At 48.8% G+C, this 26,492-nt stretch overlaps 1 protein-coding gene across 1 annotated transcript; it reads right to left on the bottom strand.

Moving 5' to 3' along the window:
* Nucleotides 1-2,272: 2,272 nt before the first annotated feature.
* Nucleotides 2,273-24,923, bottom strand: tnfrsf1a (tumor necrosis factor receptor superfamily, member 1a). Its single transcript, XM_088939971.1, has 12 exons — nt 24,034-24,923; nt 20,216-20,282; nt 12,292-12,425; nt 10,759-10,891; nt 10,027-10,155; nt 8,799-8,945; nt 8,504-8,585; nt 7,376-7,458; nt 6,574-6,711; nt 6,332-6,372; nt 6,073-6,184; nt 2,273-5,602 (listed from the first exon to the last, which is right to left on the bottom strand). The coding sequence occupies exons 1-12, from the start codon at nt 24,454-24,456 to the stop codon at nt 5,298-5,300; spliced, it is 1,794 nt and encodes a 597-aa protein (XP_088796097.1). The 5' UTR covers nt 24,457-24,923; the 3' UTR covers nt 2,273-5,297.
* Nucleotides 24,924-26,492: the final 1,569 nt, after the last annotated feature.

Here is a 26,492-nt window from a genome sequence, read left to right as displayed (position 1 = left end):
CCAGGTACTGACCAGACCCACACCTGCTGAGCTTCAGTGGTTTGCCAGCTGTGAATTGCAGAGTGATATGGCTTCATCCCCATCTTACTTAAACTCAACAAGAAAAGATTTCTCAAAATAAATTAGCCATACCATCCTTCTAAAGCTCCAATGTCTATGAGCTTCTAGCACATCTTTTTACACTACTAAAACCCATGTGAAAATCTTCAGATTCCAAACTAACGATTAGTGTCACAAGAGTACTTTTTACAGCAGCTGAGCTCTATTTACCAATGTATTGCTTCAGCTATGCTGCTGAAACCGGGACCCCGGTTTCTTTCAAGAAACACCTGGATGACATCCACAGATCAATTGACTGCTAACGATCTAATGTCTTGATGGGCCAAATGACCTCCTTTCATTTGCATTTTTTTTATGTCTGTACAGCGGCCTCTAGAGGCAACTTTACTGTCATTGCAGTTCTCCAATCAGCTAACTCCATCAATCCAGGGTCGGATCTTGGTGTTCCTAGGCCCTGGGCACTTTCACTCCAAAATGGGCAAAAAGAGGGGTGAACGCCAATTGAATAACGTCGATTGACATGATGCACTTCAAACTATTCGAATGCTAAACCACGTGATTGATGGAGTGACCATCACTGCGATACTTCTAGTTCCTAGAACAGCCGCCAGACAGCGTACGATTATTGATTTGGAGCGCCTCGAGTCGATCACAAGCGTGTTGTTTCAGCTCATTTTTCCGTGAGTCACTAGTGTTTCCCTCCTTCGTTGGCCCTAAAAATGTCGTAGGCCCTCGGCCCTGTGCCTGCAGTGCCTCATGGGAAATCCAGCACTGGATCAATCTGTGCATTTTCTGACCACTTCTTCCCATTCGGCGTCAAGAGGGAATCAGAGCCTATCCTGGCAAACAACGGGCACAAAGCAGGATCCATCCTAGATGGGTTGCCAGTCCATCACAGACCAGACACAGATATAATACACACACACTCACACCAGGGCCAATTTTACCAGAAGCCAGTTAACCTACCAGTATGTCTTTGGACTGTGGCGGGTGGGGGAAAGAGGGAGCAACTGTTAATGCCCAGGACCAAATTGAGGAATTTGAGCAGGGCTTCAGCATCTCATTCCAGATCACGGCGACCGGGGGTCCGCTGGCGTTTCTGGTCAGCTAGGCCTAGAGCTTCTCTTCCCGCTCCTGCCTCATCATCGGATCGCCTCGGGGGTTCAGATGACCAATTCAAATTTGAGAAGGCCGTTTTATTTTCCCCCAATACAGCTTTCAGGCCGGTTGGAGTTTTTACCTATTCTTTTGACCTAAGGAGGCCGTCAACAAGCGGTAACTTAACCTTTCAGCCACGCTTTCAGATTGCTAGTTCTTCTGCAAAACGATAAGATTATCTTACTGGTGCCAAGAATAACTTTGACATAGAGACTCCTCCATATCCATTGTTTCTGTGTCAACACTTTTTGTCAATAATAATAATACTTATTTAAGGCATGTTTGATCTGTTTTAAGGCATCTCAGGTGTCAATCCCCTGGAGGTTGTCCGTCATCAATGAACCATCATGGAACCACCTGTGGCAGCGAGGGTTGATGGATCTATTGATCTTCCCCTGATCAGGTCTGGGTGCTGCTTTGGTTCTGTGTAGCCCGAGGTGCTCTCGCTGCTCCAGAGCTGGCGTGATGTGTGTGGGGAATGCGTCTGGAAAAGTCAGGATCTCTTGTAGACTCGGTGCTTCCTGTTAGGACCCTGCTCAGTCTGGGACACAGATGTACAAAGTGTCCTAATGCATACAGTCCGTGTGCACCTGCTCTTTCCGTGAACATTCTTTCCCATCTCACGTTTGGTTGCGGTGCGGTGGTTCTGTGGCTCAGGATCTGCGCCCGGGGCTGGAAGGTTGCCGGTTCGTATCCCGCGGCCGGCAGAGGAATCCTACTCCGTTGGGCCCCTGAGCAAGACCCTTCACCCCAACTTCTCCAGGGGAGCCGTGTAAATGGCTGATCCTGTGCTCTGACCCCCAGCTTCTCTCTCCCTGTCTGTGTGTCTCATGGAGAGCAAGCTGGGGTATGCGAAAACACAAATTCCTAATGCAAGAAATTGGATATGGCCAATAAAGTGATCTGATCTTAATCTTTTCCTCGTCCGTTCACAGCTTCTACAAGCAGCAGCAAGCTAACAGAATGACTGACAGAACAATTAACAGAACGATCCCACGGGCACCGGCACCGCCTATCGCTCACCGCGGCCAATCACGGAAAAAGAAACCTCGCCTTTTCGAAGGAAGTTTTTATTTTCCCAGAAGAACAAATGAAAAAATAAATTTCTCTCAAAAAAAAAAAGATTACAAATGAAGTGAAACTGCTCCCCCACTGGGATCACATACCAACACGAAGCGACTGGACGGCTGCCAGGGGAAAGAATTTAGCCGGATACAGCGCCGCTGATGCAAGCCGAACACCCAGGCAGAAACCCCTGACCCTGTCATCGTGGACATAACCTCCCGAAAGCCAGGGACAGGAGTCACCTGTTCTCAGCCTGGAGTTCTGGGCTGTGTTCTGAATTGCACGGCTCCTGCAGATTAGACATCTCGGCCATCGGGCCTCCTGGAGCGCCGCCAATCCGCCAGCCCGCGGCCTTGTCATCTGTACAGTCTAAAAACTGATGGGACACAATTCTTTGCGCCAAAACCGCCGCCAATCACTCCTTTAACACCACACACTAAAGACACTGTAGGAGCACCAAAGAATTCCTAATGCTGGTTAGAATGATTTCGTTTAAAAAGATCATTTAGAATTGTTAATCATTTGGATGCACTTGCCCATAGAGGAAAGAACAGATTTTATGACTATGAAAAAGCCATTTAGAGTGTCAATATGTTACCAAAGGGCCCCATAGCATGTAGAACACACAGAAGATTGGACCCTGAAATAAAGGATGTCTAGATGGTGAAACTTTCCCCACATAGAAATAGCATTTGGCGCCACTGACACAGCAGCCACTAGGGGGCACTGTGATGTTAAAATTGATTACTGCACTGGTCAGACTTCATGTAGAACATGGCGTACAATTTCAGTCACCACTGTGCCCAAAAGATCTTGCTGCTTCGAGATGAGCAACCAGGCCCAACATGTTCCTGGGAGTTTGTAGAAAAGTGCTGCTCAGACGGGCTAAAGCAACTCTGTCTTTTTCCATCGTGAACAAAGAAGACTACAAAGGGGACCCAATTCAATTTTTCACAATCCTCAAACAGCACCGATGAAGTCCTGCCAGGAACACAAGTGGAAACTAGGGGGAGTGCATGAAGATTGGAAAGCAGGAAGCTCTAGTTTACGCAAAGAGTAGTAGCTGTCCGGACCATGCCACCCAATAGTGATGCGTGGGTTGACCCGCACCCGTGGGCGGATGTGGGTTCACCCACGGGTGGGGCAGGTTCGGGTTCAAGCTATGTTGAACCTAGGGCAGGAAACACACATGGGGGGTCCTGGTGCTGCGAGTCACTTCATCACCCTTAAAACAGCAGCAAAAACTTTTGAGCAGCCTGATCCACCGACACCACTGACAGGCCCAGCCAGTCACACTGCCCGACTTCAGCTCCAAAGTGAGGTCTGGGCTACAATCATATTCAGGAATAATGCTAAGTGACAAAAAAAAAAGAACTAATGGCTTTTGACATGTAATGCATACTTTCGTATACAACCTGCTCTCCGAGAACCAAATCATTTAAAACATAATTCTAGACCAGTGTCTCTCAACCTGATCTGTCTCACAGCACATAAATCTCAAACTTTCACTGCACAGTGCCCTTGTCCCAAGTGTCAGTGGCCTGAGCACTTTATTATTAATGTTATAAACCAGACTATTTACAGGGCTTAATGTGAGCTGGTCTCAAAGTGCACAGTCCCTTATCCTAGCAGAATGGAGGACAGAGACACCAGAAGCTCTGGCTCAGTTTCTCTGGTCTTGGTTTCTGTGTTGGTCCGACTTGAAGAGCTTGATATGGTCTTAGAGCGCGGGCCCCCCCATCTCCTGTAAACCCCCCGAATGTGCCGCCCGACACAACCGGACAAAAAGAAACGACAAAGCAGGATGCCCCCTGGAGGGGACGCCCGCACGTTTGGAAGGACATTTAAAACGGAAGGGCAGGCGGCACGACTTTGCACAAAGGGTGGTGGGAGTCTGGGACAGGCTGCCCAGTCCTGTGTTGAAACCACTGCCCTGACACAACTTAATGAGTTCCCCGGCTCAATTAACTACCATCTACCAAACAGGCAAGGTGGGTAGATTGGTAACCCTCCTTTGTTCCTATGTGACTGCATCCATTCGTGTCTGGAGAAACACATTGGTTGAGAAACACTGTTCGAGGTCATTAATCTCACTGGACAGCTCTGAAAGAGAGTGTTTAAGGAGACCCAATTGCAGCGGAAGATGTGGATCTCTAATACGCAGATAAGTGCTTGAAGAACCTCCACTAATACTGGAATATCCATATTTTTTTCGGGGAGGGGGGGGGGAGAAAAGCAGGTTGTAAGTTTTACAGGCTTAAAGTCTCAACCCCCCACCCCACCCCCCACCAAAAGCACCACCAACACCTTAACCCTTCACCCCATTTTCCCAGTGCACCCCCCCCACTCCCCCTACCCCGCCCAGATCAACCTTCATCTCCTCCATCAGGCGTGCCGCGTGGGTGCACAGAATGTCCGAGCCACGGCCACTGCCATGCTGTGGTGTTTGAGCCTGGTCCGTTTCGTGCCTGGTGATGTGCCGCTGCCCTCCTCTCGCCATGCTAGAGACAGACAGCCGCTCGAAATGTGGCGGGGTGAGGGGGACTCTCCATTGTTCCAAAGGACCCGCCCGCACGAGAGACGTTCGCAGCCTCGGCTGGTTCCAATGCGTGGCTGGCAACGCGTGCCCTGCCCCAACAGGATCACCACCCTTTCCCGATTCCGACGAATGACATCAAGCGATCCGACTGGATGTCCTGACATTAAGTAAGTCCACGCGTGAGAAAGCAATAAAGATAAAAAAATAATCCCTGGGACTTTCAAAAAGTTTCTCTGTTCAGTGCTCAGAGATGTTGAGAGGACAGGTCACATATTGATATGTAGGTTCTATCTACACATTACATATACATGTAGTAGAAGAATACTCTGCATGTTGTAAATTAAGCATGACTTGCAATATAAACTGAAGATGTGCTTATGCTCATGACCTTCAATTTGCTTCCCTCTCCTCCTCTGTTTCTCCCTAGCTGAGCTCCCCTGTCCCCTGCTCCTCCATGCTCTAACTCTGTTGGCCCTTACTCAAGGCTGATGTTATACCGCTGGTCCAGCTGCTCAGCACAGCCCCCCAGGCCCATCTCGCGCAGGGTCTGCAGGAGGGAGAGCGCGAGGGGGCGTGGCAGCGGGAGGGAGGGAGACAGGCCGCCCCCCCCTCCCCCTGCCCCGCTCCACAGCTGGATCATGTGGTACTGGGCCTCGCTGTACACGCGGTTGTCCCGCTCCGCCCTCTCGATCTCCCGCTCCGAGACGCCCAGCCGGCGAATGAGCTCCTTCCATCGGGAGACAGGCACCACTTCCATCACAGAGTACAGGAACTGAGAGACTGGGAGAGAGAAATCGAGAAGTGAGATTACTGATATACACATAGAAAACATGATTAACACAAAAGAGGTAATATACACATAGACCCTAAAGACACTCCTCACACACAGAGATTAATACAGACCCTAATATAGACCCTAGAGACACACCTCACACACAGAGATTAATACAGACCCTAATACAGACCCTAGAGACTCTCCTCACACACAAAGATTAATACAGACCCTAATACAGATCCTAAAGACACACCTCACACACAGAGATTAATACAGACCCTAATATAGACCCTAGAGACACTCCTCACACACAGAGATTAATTGTCGATTAATTGCCCTATTATTATATATATGGGCCCTATCTATTAATATAGACCTCTATGAGTATAGATTCTAATGTAGACCCTAAAGATGAACCTGCCACAGACTATTACAAACCCTACTATAGATCCAAAGAGATAATAGAGAAACCTACTGTTAATTGTACGTGGAACACAATCTGGCAGCTCAGGCCGTTTGTGCTGCGGTGGGAATGGACCGAACACAGGATCACAATTTCTCAGGGAGGCGGTTGGTGAAGGGAGAAGCTAGAGAATACAGAGATCAGCAAAACAAATTATTATTGGTTTATTGTAAATTAAAACCACTGGATCGCTTTATAGGTGCTGTACGTAAACATATTTTTAAGGCGCAATGATTTGAAAGGAAAGGATACATATTAATACTATACCTACCTCCGAGTTCTGAGATGTAGTGCTCTGAATGCATGTATTTCCTGAAAAATTGAAAACTGATATTAATAATATTAAGGCAAGAACTATACAGAATTTCATTGAAAGGCACACATACACATACAGGAGCACCTTGGATAATTACATAATCACAGTGGTACAGGGAGCTCACAGGAAGGGGTCACCTTTTTGCCTGGCCATAGCAGACCAGTGGCACAGACACAAGAAAGGCAGACAAGTGTTACCTGTGTAGTATGAACTCGCTCTGCTCCTCCTGATCCTTTTATGGATTCTTCTACCACCAACAACAACTATGGCACAAGCCATAGCTACCGCCAGACTGATTGCAATGGTTTGCCACCAGTTGTTAGGGATCTCTAGAACTGGAAGAGAGAGAACAGGTCATTAAAAATCCCAGGGTGTTTCTCGAACAGAGTAGGGGTTTTACCCCAGTGTCCTGTCCAAATTTCCCCCTGGCCTTTCCCAGTCATGGCCTCCTAATAATCCCCATCTCTGAACTGGCTTCATCACTCTGCTCTCCTCCCCACTGAGAGCTGGTGTGTGGGGAGAGGACTGGCGCGTTATGGCTGCCATCGCATCAACCAGGCATATTCTGCACATTGGTGGTGGTAGTGGGATTCCCAATTACCTGTAAAGCTCTTTGAGCGGAGTGTCCAGAAAAGCACTATGTAAGTGTAAGGAATTATTATTATTATTATTATTATTATTATTATTATTATTATTATTAAGAACAGAGATAGAACAGAGAACAGAGAAGGAAAGAGGGAAAGAGAGACTTCAGCAGCTCCAGAGGAGTGGGTGTGAGAAATGAACTAGGGAAGGAGATCTTCAGTAATCTGAATCTCAGGAGCATTCTCTACCTGGCATAACTTCCAGATCGTTGAATGGTTGATCACATGTAAACTCTTATTATCATTATCATCATCATTATTAACAGAGACACACACCAACAGCTTGAATGATAAAAGACTCAATGCACTACAGAAACACAGGTCCAGAGAGGAAGTGCAGCTCACACAGTCTCACCTGGTGCAGTTGCAACCTCCATGGGTTCTCCAGGGGTAGTGGATGTAGGGCACAGGTGGCTGCACTCCTTGCGACTGTTACACCTTAACAAATAACATGAAGATCACTGCATGTTGCCAGCCCAAAATCTCTTTTTGTTCATCTACCTGCTTTCGGCCCCATCATAAACAGTCATCAAGCCCCTGCTCTCCTCTTCCAAACAATTGGAATCTGTTTATAGCAAAAGGAGCCAAAAGGATTCATGGGACACAGCTAAAGTAAGATTAATACAGATCAGTGCTCAGTCAGATCAGTGTGTTTTGATCTCTGTTGACAGGCACGTCAATACCACTGGAGTTATGACACGCCTTCTTTCACAACACTATTATGTGCTCGTACGATTTCTGCATCTGCACCTTTCGTGGAGTTTTAAACACTAAAGATGACCAAGAGTCACATTTCATGCAAAACAAAAATGAAAGATCATTAAAGATTTGGGGGCTTGGAGGAGGTTGCAGTGTCACACTGTAGTGTGGTGTTGCAGTGTGTAACCCTATCCAGTGTGTGATGGTGTTGCAGTGTGTAACCCTATCCAGTGTGTGATGGTGTTGCAGTGTGTAACCCTATCCAGTGTGAGATGGTGTTGCAGTGTGTAACCCTATCCAGTGTGAGATGGTGTTGCAGTGTGTAATCCTACCCAGTTTGTGATGGTGTTGCAGTGTGTAATCCTACCCAGTTTGTGATGGTATTGCAGTGTGTAACCCTATCCAGTGTGTGATGGTGTTGCAGTGTGTAATCCTACCCAGTTTGTGATGGTGTTGCAGTGTGTAATCCTACCCAGTTTGTGATGGTATTGCAGTGTGTAACCCTATCCAGTGTGTGATGGTGTTGCAGTGTGTAATCCTACCCAGTGTGTGATGGTGTTGCAGTGTGTAACCCTACCCAGTGTGAGATGGTGTTGCAGTGTGTAACCCTACCCAGTGTGTGATGGTGTTGCAGTGTGTAATCCTACCCAGTGTGTGATGGTGTTGCAGTGTGTAATCCTACCCAGTGTGTGATGGTGTTGCAGTGTGTAATCCTACCCAGTGTGTGATGGTGTTGCAGTGTGTAATCCTGCAGTGTTTAAGCCTGCAATGCCGTTTTACTCACTCAACACAAGGTACACAGCTCCCATTGCTGGCGAGGTAATAAGACTCCAGACACTCACACACTGCGTTAGCATCATGGGTGCCTGAAAAACACATACACTTTTACTAAAAAGCTGTTACACATGTACAACTGCCACAGTATTATAGCACTGACACTATGCTAGGTAGCGGTGCACTGATTACACTGCAACTATGCTATTGCTACACATGCATTGTGCACCATACACAGCTCATTCGAACCTAACAGGCGCACACGCACAAGCCGTTCTCTAGTTCTCACTCTCTCCGTCTCTTACAGGGTGTTTTCTCTCGGAGTCCAGGACCACACCCTGCGCAGGGCTTGCATATCCTTGTGTAGGGCGAGATGTGATCCACGTACAATCCCGGCCGGCAGCGGCACTCCCGGTTCTTCTCGGCCCGACAGGGCGACGCCTCCATCTCATCTAACAACACACAACAGGCGTTTGTGCTGAGGAAGGAAGCAGCGACTTTCCTCAGGCTGAGGAGCGACACAGCTCTCAAAAAAACAGTTGTGGAATCAATGCATCTCCAGGGCTTGGGGGCTCCCGACCAATTACAGGGAAAAGAGGATGGGGATTTTTTTGTTATTCTAAACCATTCTATCTTTCATCAGGTGCTCAGGACACCTCCTGCAGACAGCTAGTAATTGGAAAATTGCTGGGATTTTAACTTTCATCCACAAAAGGGTGACAAAACAATTATTTACTATGTGTAGCAGAGTAGGTTTAGGGAGCCAACGATTAGAAACAGAGGATCAATACGGGGCCCCTGTTTTTAACCTTTCAGATTCCAAGAACTATTTTTGAGAACCGAAAAACTAGATCGGCACTTATCTACGTGCGCCTGATGCCCTATCGCATACATTTCAGCGATCTTGAGCCCCGATCGTGTCAGTGACAGTCGTGAGCTCGGTTAGTATCGTAACACTTCACACCTGCTCGGTCGAAAACCATACTGTCAGGGAGTCCCATTCGGCCACTGGCCAAGCTATATGAGCAGGGATAACCTGGTCATCAACAGCCATCGTGCCCCGTGTGACTAAATCCTTGTAGAGGTCTTAATGCACATGCCATGATCACATCTAAACCTTCATTCATTACTAGAGAGGGCCAGGGCTTGTACTCCGATTACAAAAACTTCCTGAAGATCACCGAATATAGAGCATTACAGCAATATGCACTCTGTGTGTCTTCTCATGGGCGCTCTGGAAAATGGCCCTTGAATTAAAGCTCATTTCGAACCTCTGACCCACTGGCACCCTCTGGCACTGCGCCGCCACCTCTTGCACCCCCTACCCAGGCAAGCTTTCTCGAGCCATGAATCCAGAGCAGAACCAATAAGGAGACGGGTGAGAAACCGCGATCCAGGAACACAAAGGACAATCAAGCGCATGAGAGTTTCGCACGGACAATCGGGGACACCATTTTTGATTGACCAAGGAATAGAGCGCTTCGGCCCGAAAAAAGGTGCATGCTGAGCCGGGCTCCCCGGGCGGAGACTCACCTGATTCACACTTTCGACATCTGATGCACGTCGTGGCAGCGTTGCTCAGCTCCAGATAGGTGCCGTTGCTGCAGGGCTCGCACGTCGTCCTCAAGCCCGCCCCCGCGCAAGCCTTCGTCATCCGGAACCCTGAGAGACCAGGGAAGAGGAGGAGGGCTTAACAGATACCGCCGACAGACTCGGCTCACCGGCGCCACGAATAAGACAGGTGCCACAGAGAGACTTGCAGACGGATACAGTGAACAGAACAGGCGACCCAAAGGGGTGTGAGGGTTGGGAAAGAGCTGCCCGGCCGTTCATTAAAGCTAATCCCCCATCTATGACCTGAAAGAAGGTGATGAGCAAGAAACAGCCCCAACTAACAAAACAGACTGAATGGTCTCCTCTCCCTTGTAACTCTTATACGATCGTATAGCGAGTTGCAAGAAGATAGGATTTAGAATTGTACTCGGCAAAACTTTTAAGTTGATTTTTTTTTACTAGACTCCGACAGATAACCTAAAAATAACCTAGGATACAAATTTTAATGTTAAAAGACGAAGCGAACAATCAGGTCAATGTAGAAGAAAGAAAACACAACGTTCAGCTCACACCTGAAGAAGGCTCCACGGCCGAAACGTTGTGTTTTCTCCGTAGCCTCCGCATGCTGACGCAGCTCCCCCCACCGGAGCTACTGCTCTTACGATGCTGGGAATCAAGGAGAGCGATACCGTAGAGAGGCCTCACAGTTACCTGGGTGGCACCGGTTGCAACAGTAGCCCTGGTGTGCAAACTCATCGGCGCTGCAGGTCACGGACTGGTTGGCAGGAGCGTCCCTCCCACCCGTCGGAATGCCCCAGGTCAGCGAGCAGGAGAGCAAACAGCTCTACGAAAGCAACGGCCGCCATCACGTTAAAAAAACAGGAAGGCGGAAATGCCCCCCCCCAAAATGAGCTTTTCCCATGGGGATTTATTTTAGAGAAGAAGTATAGCATGCGTAACAGTAGTGTAATATGGGCAGGGAGAAATGTGTGTGTGTGTGTACTGTTGCATGTCTAGAACTACTGATTGTTTTTGATGTGGATTTATTTTATGTTGAGTGTCACTTTTCGTAGTTTCGTATGGTGATGCCAAAGACACATTTTCACCCTCCTGGACGGCCGATAAGGTTATATCTTCACTCTTATGTTAATATGGCAACACAGATAGACTGACTGCACACTGACATACGTTGGCTGTCTTGTGTTTTAATTATCCTCCACCTCTCAGGAGCCCCCCCCGATGCCTCTCTGAACTGTGTACATCAGGGGCTGCCCTTGCTTAGTTCCCTCCCTGCCTGTCTGACCCACTGCACCCTGATATTATGATGTGACCCCTCTCACTTTTCCCCCTGCCAACTCCCCACCGGTGTCCCCCAAGGACCAGTGCTAGGATCTCATCTGTTTTCTACCAGTTCCCATTCTCCCGGTGCTCCAAGCTCACCGCTTGGCTTCTCCTAGCACTCCCGCGCTGATGAAATGCTCGGGGCTCTTTTCCCTTTGCATGCCCACGGCATGGACATTTCGCCACAGATACCAAACTGCACATCAGCCATCTCCTCCCGGGTAATAATCATGAACGATTCATTGCATTGATATAGCGCTTTTCATTCCAAAAGATCACAAAGCGCTTGGCATGCACAAAGACTGTAGAGGAGGGGGACCTACTTCATCAACCCCTAAGGTGTGGTCCCACCTGAGTGACACCCAGCAGCCATTCTGCACCAGAAGATCACGGGGAGGAGTGAGAAATTGCTTTAGCACAGGGATTAAAGAGGCTCATTAGATTGCATTGATTTCCCAGAGTGCATCATAGCCAGGACACTGGGTTTAAACCCCCTACGCTTACTGTAGGAAACTGCTGAGGAATTCTTGGATTAACAGCACCTCCTACAGCACAGTGACCCTAATGACCCAAATGGGGAGGGGAAGGTCTGTTTCACGGGGAAGAGCACCACCTGCAGGTCTACCAACACTACTTGTAACAGCAGGTGGTTGCCCTTGGAGGTCTCCTATAACCAATACTGACCAGGCCCAGCCTTGCTTAGACCCCGAGATCTAACGGGGGTTGTAGGCCGATCTGAAGCGCTCTACCCCTGTGCCCAGTGTTGTCGCAGTGTTTTGAATTGAGTCGCTGTGGGTGAGGGTGTCGTCAGCTAAGGCAATACGAATGTACTGAGAAAGAAAGGTGGTCTTTTACACATACAAGCGCAGGCAACCCCCGACGCCACAACCCCTTTGTCCTCACCAGGATCAGAAACGCCCAGCCTCCTGTTCTCCCCGGCGATCGCTCCATCGCCCCCCACCACCCACTCCGCATCCTCCTGCGCTGCCCGGCCTCACTCCGCCGGGACAGCCATCGAGATCTCCAACGTGGGGGCCCTGAGGGGAGAAAGACATCACACACTCGTATGCATGCGATTCCTCGCCGACCAGGGCACTCCTCTCTACCCATCTAGGCACTGATCCATTCGTCCATTCCGTGGCTCACCCGGGTCTTCAATCCATCCGTCCCTGAGGCTTTTCCACAGCAAGTGTCGAACCTGAGCTGCTCTAGATTTGCTCTTTGCAGAGAGGCAGACATTCGTTTATAGGTGACATTTCAGGAACAACTGAAAGGCAGCAATAACCTTCTCACATTGTCAAGGCGTCCCGTTCGGCCACTGGCCAAGCTAAAAGAGCAGGGATAACCTGGTCATCAACAGCCACCGTGCCCCGTGTGACTAAATCCTTGTAGAGGTCTTAATGCACATGCCACGATCACATCTAAACCTTCATTCGTTACTAGAGAGGGCCAGGGCTTGTACTCCGATTACAAAAACTTCCTGAAGATCACCGAATATAGAGCATTACAGCAAGAAGCACCTCTTATGGGCGCTCTGGAAAATGGCCCTTGAATTAAAGCTCACTTGGAACCTCTGACGCACTGCGCTGCCACCTCTTGCACCCCCTACCCAGACCAACTTTCTCGAGCCATGAATCCAGAGCAGAACCAATAAGGAAGACCGGTGAGCAACCGCGATCCAGGAACACAAAGGGCATGGACAATCAGGGCTTGGCTGGGATGTGGACGCGGAGCCTGGAACAAAACGCACGGCGGTGTTGGCTGAAATCCAATGGCTGCACTCTTTCCAGAACGGGCTGGATGCGATTCCTGGAAGCAATGGGCAGCTGCACAAACAAAGGAGAGAGCTGGGTTTGGGCAGAGCTGTTCTTGACTGGAGCCACTCCTGAAAGGCTGATGCTTCCGCTTATACAGGTAAAGGAATCGGACTCCCGTTACACCGGCATCTGATCCGCTCCAGGTTTGACAGAGCTGTCAGATCACTGGCGCCAGCTTTCTGGGTGAACTCACGGAAGCTCAATTTCAAAGCACAGATTGCTGCATCAGGAGTGAAGGCACTTTTATTTCATACGTGTTTGGGAGATTACCATAGGACTGCACATACATAGTGTTCATAAACAATTATAGCTGCGCCCAGATCAGCTTATTTCGGCTAATGCGTCCTTTAACAACTTTCCAGGAAGAAATTCTAACCATAGAATTTGACCACTGGGTCAGAGACAGCGTCTGCTTAGCACAACCGCCAACGAGCCGCTTTCAAAGGAGATATACCGGTAACTGTATCCCAGAAATGGATGTAGGATTCAGAAATTATATTTTGAGACGAGACTTGATTTATTCGAAAAGCTGGCGCCCCCGAATCACACTCCCACTGCAGAGAAGCCCGAGAGTTGTTCGCTTCTCATGAAAAAGAAACTGTTGGTTTTTTTTTCCCAAGATAATCCTCAGGGGCTGTTTTCTGCCAAACGTTTTCACACATCCGCTTACCACCTTAAAACCCACTCGTACAGTGGCATAGCCGCTGTGCCACCTTAAAACTGGTGTTTTCAAAACAGCGAGAATAACATTGCCTTCACACGGAGACTGCCTCCTCGTCCCCAGCAGGACACAGGAATGGCAGCTCTTGGAATGCTTGTTTTTGGGGGGGATAACATTCTCCATTCGCCTTTTCCGGCTTTTCTGTGCGATTACTGTAAGAGCACTTCGACAGGTCACAGCCAGAGCGTGGAAGCACAGACCCACATAAAAAGTAATATGCCCGACCTATCAAGTGTTAATTTTTTTGACAATACTTTTTTTAAAACACTCTTCCCCGTTTTTTTTCTAACCTGCTTCCGCAAAACTGGAGCCAAGTTATTTCACAACTAATGGCAGCTCACTCCCTCGCATACCGTACATACTCCCTCAGAAAGCCAAGTCATTACTTTTTTAAGTTGAAATAAATTGAACCATGTATCGCGAAAGAATTGACAAATACAACCGAAATAATAAGAAATCCCACTTAAGGAGAAACATTTTAAAGTCATTACTATGGGGGGGGGGGACAACTCGTTACTGTAATTTCGACAACGTCCACACTGTTATGTATTTGTAAAAAAAAAAAAGTGAATTTTAAATATTTGCGTCTTGCGTCTTTTACCTTTTTCCGAAGTCTTGAAATCGTTGTCCTTCTGCTGTGATCACGGCAATATGTTCCCCTTCAGGCGTTCCTCGCACCAATCCTTCGCGGAAAAGCTGTATTTCCGCTTCATATAGTTATTAAAAATCAAACCAAACCGAATAAACGCATCGGGGACTACATCTTCGCGGGATCAGAACACCTTGGAGGTGGTTAGGAAGTATCTGCGGGAGCGCAGGTGACGCTCTTAGCCCAGAAATTGCTCATAATTGATAGTTCTCTGCCTTTTCGGCTTTTAGTTCCTTTAAACGGAGCCCCGAGGCGCCTCTTTTCAGGAAATAGCCAGCCTTGCGTCACAGCTGCAAAAGAAATCTCGCCACCCAACCCGAGCGAAACCTTGTGGCAGCTGGTATCGGTGCAAGAGGGAGCTGCTCAGGCAGGCTTTGTGTGGGCGACAGTAAAATAGGGGCAACTGTTCTCATCATGAGAAATCGGGCGACTTAAACCCCTCCCTCTGGGTCTCGGCAAGGCACAAGACGCGCTAGCAAGCCGCAAAGAGACTGCGCCGTCGAAAGACCGCGGAATACAGCAAATGGGCGCACTCGCAGGTTACAGCACAGCAGCTACCTGGGGACCCGAGTCAAGCAGTCAGAATGCTCAAAGGCCCCGATGTCGTCAGAACCAACAGTGCAACACGAGCCAGAGGGCACGAGGGGAAACAACGTGAAAGTGCATTTAAGGCTGAGGACAGGAGACACGTCTTTACCCAAAGGGTGGTGGGGGAGTGGCGCAAGCGATATTGTTGGAGCCCATTTTACTCGCTACCTTCAGGGATCGGCTGGGTGAGATCCTCTGATCGATTAGGAGCCAAATGAGCCAGAGGAGAAGGAGAATAGGCCCTTCCTGTGCACTGACACCTTTCTTATGGTCTCATTTCCAAAACACACCAGATACAATTCGCCGCCGCTCCTCTTCAACGGGTATTCAACGGAACTCCTTTTGTATTTCCAGCGGCCAACGCGTTTCCCTGGAGCTGATTTCCCTTCCACCGGCTTTGCATAACGCGTTACACCGACCGGAACAGGCACTGTGAGAAATGTTACGCATCGTATTCAGCAACGCGATTTTCTCGTCGCAATTCATACCGGCCAGACGACTAACGTGAAACAAAAGTTCAGATGCCGAAGTTAAGAGCCGGTAACTCCTTTTGCATTAAAATAAAAAGGCACAAGCCTCACCTTCGAGCTGAAAAGCATCGGTATATGGAGGCCGCTCGGAAGCATCCCTGCGCTGGTACCGGCGCTCGTACGGTTAAGAATGGCTTCGCACCTCTCGCAGAAATCGCCAGCTCAAGGACGGGCCAAGGGCTTTCAGGATCAGAGAACCCAGCGATATCAAAGCTCGAACCCGTCAGCACAGCCTCGCCGCCTGTACTAGAGACGGAAACCGACCGACCTCCAGCTCAACGACAGATAGGCTTGACACCGACACGATAAATATACGTGACGATAATGCAAGCGTCGAGGGGCGCTCAAAGGTTTCAATGCGACAAAAAAAAAAAGCCCAGTTCTCCCGGATCTTCCCTGAGATCGACCCAGCTGTCCCCGCTCGACCTCCCGTCTCCCGAACGCGTGGGGGGGGGGGAGTCGCGCTGCGTTCAGCACCTGTCCGAAAGAGACCAGCTGCGACGCGTCGGAAAACCGGCCCCGCCCCGCTCTGCGGCTTGAACTTCAATTATCCGAAGCGACAAGGCAGACGAAGCGATTTTCCTATCTCGGATACCAACACATCTATATTAAGTCCAGTGGCATGACCTTAAATCCCTCTGGAAAGATGCACGGCCAAGTGGCACTGTGCTGATAGAAATGATGTTAACGGCTTGATCTTTTTTTTCTTAATCTCCAAAACTTGTTTATATAAAAAAAAAAACCATGCGGGGAGCCTTCTCGTGTGCCAGCAACACGTTTGTGCACCTCGCACAGCAGTCCCATTCCAGACTGCGCGATGCCAAAAACTCGTGTCCAAATCAAATTCTAGCTTTTAACCTAAAACTCGGTTTTACTCTTGGTTATCCATCTCTTTCAGGACGAGACATGCTTCTTCTATGGACCATGCGTGGTGTTATTCTGTAGTGAACATCATGCTGTACTATCCAGTGAATCAAGAATAATGACTTAATCTGAACTCCATGTATCCATTTTCCCATTACTTTATCCAGGAGAGCGGTATACGTGGTCGAGTTGGAGCCTATCCCAGCTAGCAATGGGCACGAAGCAGGGTACACAAAGACATACACACTCACACTGGGGGTAATGTCTCCAGAAGCTGAATAACTAACCCACAGGCATGTCTTCGTACTGTGGGACGATACCAGAGCACCAGGAGGAAACCCACACGAACACAGAGAGAACATACAAACTCCACACAGACAGCACCCCAGAAACAGGGCCTCAGCAATGGTCATCTCTGTGCCCAGCCTTGGCTAATAATAATAATAATAATAATAATAATAATAATAATAGCTTACACTTATATAGACTTATCTGGACACTCCACTCAAAGCGCTTTACAGGTAATGGGGATCCCCTCCACCCCCACCAATAACAGGGCTCATCACTGTTCTCTTCATTTGTGCTGTGCCTGTTATGCATATCATATTATCCAACACGTTGTTGTTTTTTTAAATAAACAATTAAAAATAGAGTTACCTTTATTTTATGTGTTGTGCAGTGAGGCGTTTCCCTATTGCTTTAAAAAGAATAGCACAGAAAGAATCCCCAAGCTGGTGGGCACTGCAATGAAACTAAAGGCCTAAGAACGTGCAGCAGTGAGGGCGATCCCCCCTCCTGGCGCACGAGATACTCTCAGGGCCCAAGAGACAAGAGCACTCTGGCAGAGGAAGTGAGAAGGCAGCCCACTGTAACACTGCAAGCCTGCGGTGATCTATGCAAATCAGGTTGAGAAACAAGCAGATTGAGAAAAGGCAGTAGCCACAGTAGTACTCACGATGCAGGGTGCAGAGCCAGTCCCTCGGTCTTTACAGGCCGAAAGGGTGATCGGGCAGAGAAGCTTGTACAGTCTCACCGGGACACAATACGAATACGAAGTAACTGAAGTTAGAACTGAATTACTAGGCTTCAGTTCATGAGTACAAAGGTCAGTTCGCTGTCTGCATACGATAAGCAAATTCAACAGGTCACAGCGCAGGAAAAAGGGAACTGAGACACCTAAATAAATACACACGATAAGACTCGAGACGGCGAGAGATCACAGGGGAGCCCTTCAGCCAGCAATTAACCCGCACGCTAGAAACAGGAGACACAGTGGGAGAGCGGAGATCACAGAGAATCCCTCAGTGATCATTCCCACACCCTAGAGAAAGGAGGCACAGTCACAGTGAGCTCATTGCATCTGAATGGCGGGGGGGGCGGTAACGGAGAATGCCTGGGTCGTAAACCAAACAGAGCAGGAAATGAGGAGTAAAACAGAGAGCAGGGATGAGAGAATTCCTCGGAAATTTAAACAATAGGACAAGAAACACAGAGGCTTTTTTGTTTCGCTTTTCGCCCGTCAGGCTGCTCAGAGGACACAGTAGCTGCTGCAGGGCCTTTGAAGCTGTTCTTCATCTTCTGCCAGCTGGAGCACCACATCCTGATCATAATAAGATAAGATCACTTTATTGGCCCTATACAATTTCTTGCATTAGGAATGTGTCTTTTCACATACCCCAGCTTGCTCTCCATGAGACACACAGACAGGGAGAGAAGCTTGGGGTCAGAGACTAGGGTCGGACATTTATACAGCACCCCTGGAGCAGCTGGGGTGAAGGGCCTTGCTCAGGGGCCCAAGGGAGTAGGATTCCTCTGCCGGCTGTGGGATACGAGCCGGCAACCTTCCAGCCACAGGCGCAGATCCTGAGCCACCGCACCTCCTCCTTAAAAAGCACAAGGCTTTTGGGGGCGTCAGGGGGAGACTAAGATCACGATTCCCCAGGTACCAGTGTGTAACTGGTTGTGAGGTGCCGGGGTAGGGATGGCGTGAGCCAGTCAGGAACGTACCTGAGACTTCTGGGAAACGGTGACTCTTCGGGGTTTGCAGCCGGATGGCCGAATCTCGCGGCAGTTAGCAATTCCGCACTGGAAGAATATGTCCATCCATTCCTTTTCTAACTGCTTTAACCAATACAGGGTCATGGAGGAGCCGGAGCCTATCCAAGCCAATCAGGGCAGGGTACATCCTGGATGGGACGCCAGTCCATCAAAGGACACAGACACAGATTAACCCACCAGCCTGTCTTTGACCTGTGGGAGGAAACCAGAGCACCCAGAGGAAACCCACCCAAGCACAAGGAGAACACGCAAACTCCTCACTCCTCATTCCACCCCAGGTCTGGAATGGAGCCCAGAGTCCCGGCACTGCAAGGCAGCAATGATAACCGATTTCGCCTGCCTACCCCTTTCCTCTCGGTCTTACTCTTTTTCAGAAGAGCAAAGCCCAGTCCTATCAACATTACCCAGACCACAGTGAAGGCTACCAGACCACACAGGGCCTTGCTGACGAAGCCAAATTTCAAAAGAGGTTCCTCAGAGGCGTACAAGTCACGGAAAGTTACAACACTACATTGCACAGCTGGGAGCTAGCTGGTTTATCTTCTTGAAAAAGCTGCACTGAGAATCAGAGAAAATTGAAGTCTTTTGAAACGGTCTGCCGATGTGTTTCATCTTTTTTAACCAGAGTTAAAGGAGTTTTAAAGCAGTTTTAACCAGAAACCTGTCCGTGTCGCTGGAAGATCAATACTGTGCTCCGTTCTGCTGGACCATCAGTTAGGGATCTGTAGCACAGACGCAGAAATGAAACTGTTCTGTTCTGCAATGGGCAATGTAAAAGCTCAGGGAAAATGAATTGAAGGAAACTATCCTGAAAGTTTATATTTGGCTCAACCCTGCTTCCTTTTAAACTTCCTGTAGACTAGCTTTACCCCAGAGACTCGTGACTGAACTAAAACAAAAAATGCTGTACTGTTCCAGTTACAAACCAGTGCACTAAAGTTCCTGCATTCGTTTAAGATCATTAGTTTGGAATTACTGTACTGTGTTGCTGCACTGGTTTAACATCACTGGACTGGAATGTATGTTTCGATGTGTTTGATAAACATATCCCTTGATTTTAGAACCACAACGTCTGAATTTAAGAACGCCGAATCCCACAGACTTTACTGGGATTTGCTCTTTCCTGCTTAATTCCCTGATCTGGTAGGGATTTACCCAAGCCAGCCCTTGTGGTCAACACAAATTCAACTGAATAATGACAATATTATTAGGAAACTCTAACAATGCAAACAGACTTGTCTGGGGTACCGATTAAGAGCTGTTGTCCAGACATCACCAGACTAAACTCCATTTTGGACCACATGGAAACACACATCAGAAGATACATCTCAGTGACATCTTCTCTTTTATTAATTTCATTTTCCATCCGTTTTTACAGCGGTCTGTTTGTTGTGTGTTGGCTCTTCCATTGTTTCTCCTAAAAAAAGACAAAAAAAAGGCGATAAGGGCCTTTAACTCCATGTTAGAGATTTTGGGCTGCACACACGCTATTCATTTTCTCTGTCTGATCAGTTCTTGTTTCGTCCTGTTCGGTCACTTGTCAACCTCTCTATCTGGAAAGCGCATGGATGAGTGAGACAGGTGGACTTTATTTTCATACCTGCTTTCATTCCTGCGACCTCCTCCTCTTCTCCTTCTGTCTCTTCTCTATTCTCTCTCCCTGTGTCCTGAAAAAGAGCGCAGAGCAGTCTGAGACTCTGCAGGCTGGACTAGACTGGGAGCTGGATGAGTTCTTCACTGGGATTATAATCAGAATCCACTGACACTGACAGAGCAGTCTGAGACTCTCCAGGCTGGACTGGACTGACTGGACTGGGAGCTGGATGAGTTCTTCACTGGGATTATAATCAGACTCCACTAACACTGACAGAGCAGTTTGAGACTCTCCAGGCTGGACTGGACTGACTTTACTGGGAGATGGGTTAGTTATTCACTGGGATTATAATCGGATTCTCACTCGCACTGACAGAGCAGTCTGGAGCAGTGCAGGCTGTACTGGATTGGTCTGACTTTACTATGATCCAGATTACTTATGAACTGAGATTATAAGCAGACTCCACCGACACTGACAGACCAGTCTGAGACTCTCCCGGCTGGACTGGACAGGACTGACCTTACTGTAAAATGGATTAAGTAACTGAGATTATCATCAGACACTCCCGGTGAGACTGGACTCAGGGAAACACTCCTTCACTCGCTGATGACCTGCAAAGCTGACACATTACAAGGTGAGCCTGGCAATACCCAAGAAGACCAGCTGTTATGACCAGAGCTTCCACCTGGAAAGATTTTACCTTTTGTCTAAGGGAGACACCCAATCTGCTATCCAGCGCGCGTCGTTTTTATTTCTCCAGACTTGTGAATGTGAATGGCTGACTGGTTGTAGCGGAGATAACAGCAGCTACAGTAAAGAAGGGAACTTCAATGTCAAAAAACATTTTTCACTTGAACCAATGACTATGTGTTGGACTTTCTCTTTCACTCACCGATTTTTTTTAAGTATTAATCCTATTCCTATTTTTCATGCTGATGTGGCCACTAGGATATTTGCACCATTATTGATGTTTTTCTCTTCTTGTACGTGTTTTCAGACAGCAGGAAGTAAGGGGGGGAGCACTTAGCTGTTTCTACAGGAAACAAGATAGGCAGCGCCGAATCCGTCTGATCTCCAGCGGGCTGGAAATAATAAGTGGGTCTGGGAGCCCACGGCAGATATCCAGAATTAATCCGCGTCATCTGGAATGTCTGCGCTCCGCCCCGGCTGTCTGGGCCGCTCGACGGGTCCACTCTGTTTCTCGTTAAACACGGAGCTGGGCTGATTTCTAATAGGCGCACGCGGCGAGCGAGCCCCAGGGGCGCCGCTTCCTGGACATTGAGTGTGTCTATATATATATGCAGGCCACATGGGAACACAGCAGCGCCACCCTGTGGACAGTCGGGCACAGTGCCTTGCGGGCTCCAGCGTGCACGCAGGGACTAACTAGGGACTGTGCAATAATAATAATAATAATAATAATAATTCATCATTGCTTACACTTATATACCGCTTTTCTGGACACTCCACTCAAAGCGCTTTACAGGTAATAGTACCAGTGTGTAACCCCACCTGGATGATGTTCCAGTCCTCTCCCCACACACCAGCTCTCAGTGGGGAGGAGAGCAGAGTGATGAAGCCAATTCAGAGATGGGGGTTATTAGGAGGCCATGATTGGTAAAGGCCAGGGGGGAATTTGGCCAGGATACTGAGGTAACACCCCTACTCTTTTCGAGAAACGCCCTGGGATTTTTAATGACCACAGAGAGTCAGGACCTCTGTTTTAAGTCTCATCCAAAGGACAGCGCCTTTTTACAGTCTACTGTCCCCGTCACTATACTGGGGCATTAAGACCCACACAGACCGCAGGGTGAGTGCCCCCTGCTGGCCCCACTAACACCTCTTCCAGCAGCAACCATAGCTGCAAGGAGTGAGCTGGCCACAGGATAACAGGACAGAGGACTGTTCTGTGTGCAGCTGCCCTCCTGCTCATGTGTTCTCAGTTGCTACAGGCTGTGCCTCTGTCGTGTGTGTGTATCTGAACTGAGCCACACTGGCCTCCTCCATGGCTAGATGTTAGAACCCTGGCCAGCCTTTCTGAGCCCAACACAACACACCTATCTGGGGTTTCTTCTTCAGTACCTTTTCAGAAGAAGGCATTGCCACTTTCAAACAAGGACTGTTAAAACAGTGAAGAAAAAGAAGAGACACCATCAGCCCCTAAACTGATCTTGACTATCCCTTGTCCAAAGATAACACCCCCAAACTGCAGAGATCCCCAAATTTCGGTTCCTTTTCCCAGGTGAAGAATGAGAGGAGAGCTAGAAAAATCCCTCATGGTGAAACTTGGGAGTCATGGTAACACATGCAAGCAATCGTGCAAAAAGAGATTTGAACCGGGCAGTACGGTGGCACAGCGGTCAGCATTGCTGCCTCGCAGTGCTCTGGCCCTGGGAGTAATTCCACTCCTGGGGTACAGTCTGTGTGGAGTTTGCATGTTCTCCCTGTGCCTGTGTGGGTTTCCTCTGGCGGCTCCAGATTCTTCCCACAGTTCAAAGATCGGTGCCTCAGAAATCTGGTGTGTGTCTGTGTGGTCTGTGATGAACTGGCGTCCTGTCCGGGGTGTACCCTGCCTTGCACCCATGGCTTGCTGGGATAGGCTCTGACTCCCCTATGACTCAAACTAGAAAAAGTGGTGAAAATATGGATGGATGGATGGATTTCCTTGATACAGACTTTAAATACAGGTCTCCTTTTGTTATTCCCTATTGTATGTGCTTATAGCTGGTTTTGAATGTTAATTAGAACCTAATATTTGTTTTAAATGTTGTCTATTGGACTTTTCATACAAGTCAGAATTAATAAAGGTGTCTTGGTAAACGTTTTTCAGTGGTATCTACACTCTACAACTTAATTGACTGTCGGGACCTAAAAGTAATAATTAAAGACAAAGACATTAAACTACAAGATGGAGGGCTCACGAGCGAGAGTTTGTCTGCGATGTGAAGCGTGAGTCACCAACTACAAAACGTTTCGACAGTTCCATACGCGCACGATACCAGACGTTCTTTGCCTGAATGAGAAACAGAACTGCCGTAGTGCGTTTCACCTCGCACAAATTACCTTGTTTTTTTTCTTTTACCGAACTCGAATGAGTAATGATTCTATGAAATTATCTCTCACCAATGCCTGTAACTATTTCTGCCCATCAAATCGACTTTTTTTTTTCCTGTCAAAGAACGCACTTCTCCAGGCTGAGCCCTTCGGACTAGCAGCACATAAACAGAAAGAAAACCAGGCCGTGGGAAGAGTTAAGAGACTCGGTGTTCAGCCGACTATAGAGTGACCTCTCAGGTCCACTTATTTTCACCCCGTGGGCTGGCGTATTCCTTTACCGATCGCGTCACATAACAAGAATTAACAGATTGTCTCTCGCAGGATTATGTGCTCTAAATCGTGTGTTTAATCGCCCTCCTCCACCAAAAAAACGGGGAAAAATTGTTGCGCTGTAAACTTTGTTGATGTCACACGAGTGCGCAAATCTATCGATCAACTGTGCCATGTCACACATAGAACACACACGCCTTCACTCTCTGTAAAGAGCTGTTTTGTAACACTAAATATCTAGCATTGGGAGATATTAGGGTGTTTTGTTTTCCCATTGTAAAAGTACTGTACGCCCCCGTGTTATGCAACACGACTGCTGTCTTTTCTCCAACCTTCCGTGACGTGAATATTCAGCTGCTGTTACGACTACTTGTGCGAACTTGCACTTCAGTAATGGCGTGCATGTAAAACACACATTTCTTACGTGTGTGTGTGTGTGCTCTGAAAACTCTTCGTATTTCAAAACAATAGGATTGTGCGACCGGGGTAATACGCACTGGGAGATCCGAGGGCTCGCCGTCGATGCGCCTCTGGTACGGGACGAGGGAGACCCGGCTGGTGTGGAAGTTGAGGCGCCGCAGCTCCCGGCGGACGGTGCGGGCCGAGACCGCCTTGTCCTGCGCCTGGGCGGCGTTGAGGGAGTCGGTGATGGACGAGATGGTGAGGGAGGGCCGCTCGCACTCGCTCTCCACCAGCCGCGCCAGCCAGCGCCGGGCCTCTTCCGAGACCAGCCGCTTTCTCCCGCACCGCGACCGGTCCGTGCTCCTCTTCTGCGCCGTGCGCCAGTCCTTGAACACCCGGCAGACCGTGGTGCGGGACTTCAGGACCTTGCGGGCCGTTTGAGCTAAACTAGCCCCGCATAGCCTGGCTCCGACTATCATCCCTCTCTCGAATTCGGTCAGGTCCTTGTTCCGACCCATTGCACGGGCAGAGTTCCGTCTACCTGTGCACAAAATGCACCCTCTGCTGCCAACACACCAACCGGCCAAAATATTAGGAACCCCACCCCTCCGCAAACCGGCTCCCGCTTCTGCCTGCAGCAAGCGCGATTCCTGCAGGACGTGGCATGTTTATCACAAGCTTCAGAAATCTGTGCAGTCCTGCTGCTCTTGTGAGGAGAGGAAGGGTCGTGGAAGGTAATGGCGCGTCGGATTGAAGTGCACGTCGCACCGGTTCCACCGGTTTCCCTGGAAGAGGAGTGAAAAGGCGGGGATGGGTCTGGCCAGGGACGGTCCCCCAGATCGAATGACCTCGCACGGCCCGAGACAGACTCCCATCGCCTTCCCCGGCCGAAAAAAAAAAACCCCAGATCTCAAATCCTATTGAAAACCAACGGGACGTGCAATCCAATCTCACGCCCCATTACCCGCAGACTCGCATTGCATTTCTCACACGCTCGCCTGAAGGTGGCGTAGTGAAAGGAAGAGACCCTGCGGCAGTAGGGATACTGCGCTCCTGCTACTCGCGGAGGGACACGCTGCGTCGTTCGGCTGGAAGGGGGGTGAATCTGGTACTATAGTCCCCGGTCCTAACGCCTTGGTCGGTCCGCCCCAGTCTCATTGCCGAAAATGACCCCTTACCTCTAACACATCGCACTTAAAGGAGCAGCGCCAGAGATGAACTGAAACATCACACGCGGGCAGAGACTTGACGCAACGTGTGTCTCTGCCCGCCTGCGCTGCTTCAGTTCATCTCTGGCGCTGCTCGTTTAAACCGAATGCCGACAGATCAGCTTGAAGGTGGCATAGCGGGCAGGCGAGCGCAAAAAAAGACACTAAGGCGCCGCTTTATGAGGGCGAAGACGCTCTGTCCCCGCCCCCTGCCTCTCTTAGTGCAATGTCAATGTAGTGCGGCGTTTCGTTAGTGTCTGAACGAACTCCCTCCCGCCCCTCCTGGATAAATCAGGGAATGAGCCACTTCAGTGACTCCACCTGGGAGGGTTTGGATAACAGATCTGAAAGAGTTCGTCAAATCTGAAAAAAAATATTTATGTACTAGACTATGAGAGGTGCTAATAAGCGACATCTATCGCGGTATGGTGACGTGATGGGCGCTGCTGGGTCCTGAATTTAATTAGATAAGATCAGATCACTTTATTGGCCATATACAATTTCTTGTATTCGAAATTTGTCTTTTCGCAGACCCCAGCTTGCTCTCCATGAGCTCTTATTTCTGTAAACTCCCGACGTGTGAAAATTGGCGGGCAGTGCTTTTTTTTCTGAAAGATTTCAAATAAGCGTCACGAACAGCAGAAGGGACGGACATTCCGCCTGCAATACCACGTTCGCCCGCTAAGAGAGAACCGTTCGATCCACTGCCGCTGCTCTTCGGGAGAGCTCTGCAGGACACCCAGTTTATGTGTGCCTTGCTCCCTGAAATCCATTTTTCAGCCAGTTCATTTGACTTTTTTGTTTGTTTCGTAATAACAATGACCTGAATTCGACGTAATATTAAGTCATATTTGTTATCAAAACTCCCTCTCTCTCTTCTCTCTCTCCCCTTCCCATTCTCTTGCATTTCAGTATAAGGCAGATGCTTTGACAGGGCAATGCTTTCCAGAGCAGCCATAATAATAATAATAATAATAATAATAATAATAATAATGGCCTCCTCTTGCCTGTAAGCTGTCTTCTATGTTCTTCCATTACACTTCACCTATTTCCTCTGTCCTGCCCACCCTCCCTCATCTCTTACACAGACATCAAAGCGCCACTTCTTGAAGTCTGTCACTAACGTGAGTTTCACCCTCGGTCGCGGTGACTGTGGGTGATACCCTTGTCTCAGCTCATCTTCCTTGTGCTTCTTCTCGGCAAAGGGTCACAGAGATAACAGCCAGCAGCCGTATCACTCTGCAACTCACAACTGGCAGCCCCACTGGAGCCCAGCAGGTGTGAGCCTGAATGGGAGACTCCTGGGAAAAACTAAGGCTGCTGCTGGAAGAGGTGTTAGTGGGACC

The sequence above is a fragment of the Atractosteus spatula genome, chromosome 22 (genome assembly GCF_055471065.1).
Source record: "Atractosteus spatula isolate fAtrSpa1 chromosome 22, fAtrSpa1.hap1, whole genome shotgun sequence".
Lineage (NCBI taxonomy): Eukaryota > Metazoa > Chordata > Actinopteri > Semionotiformes > Lepisosteidae > Atractosteus > Atractosteus spatula.
Note: the sequence above shows the minus strand (reverse complement) of the source record. Positions and strands in the feature narration are given on the sequence as shown.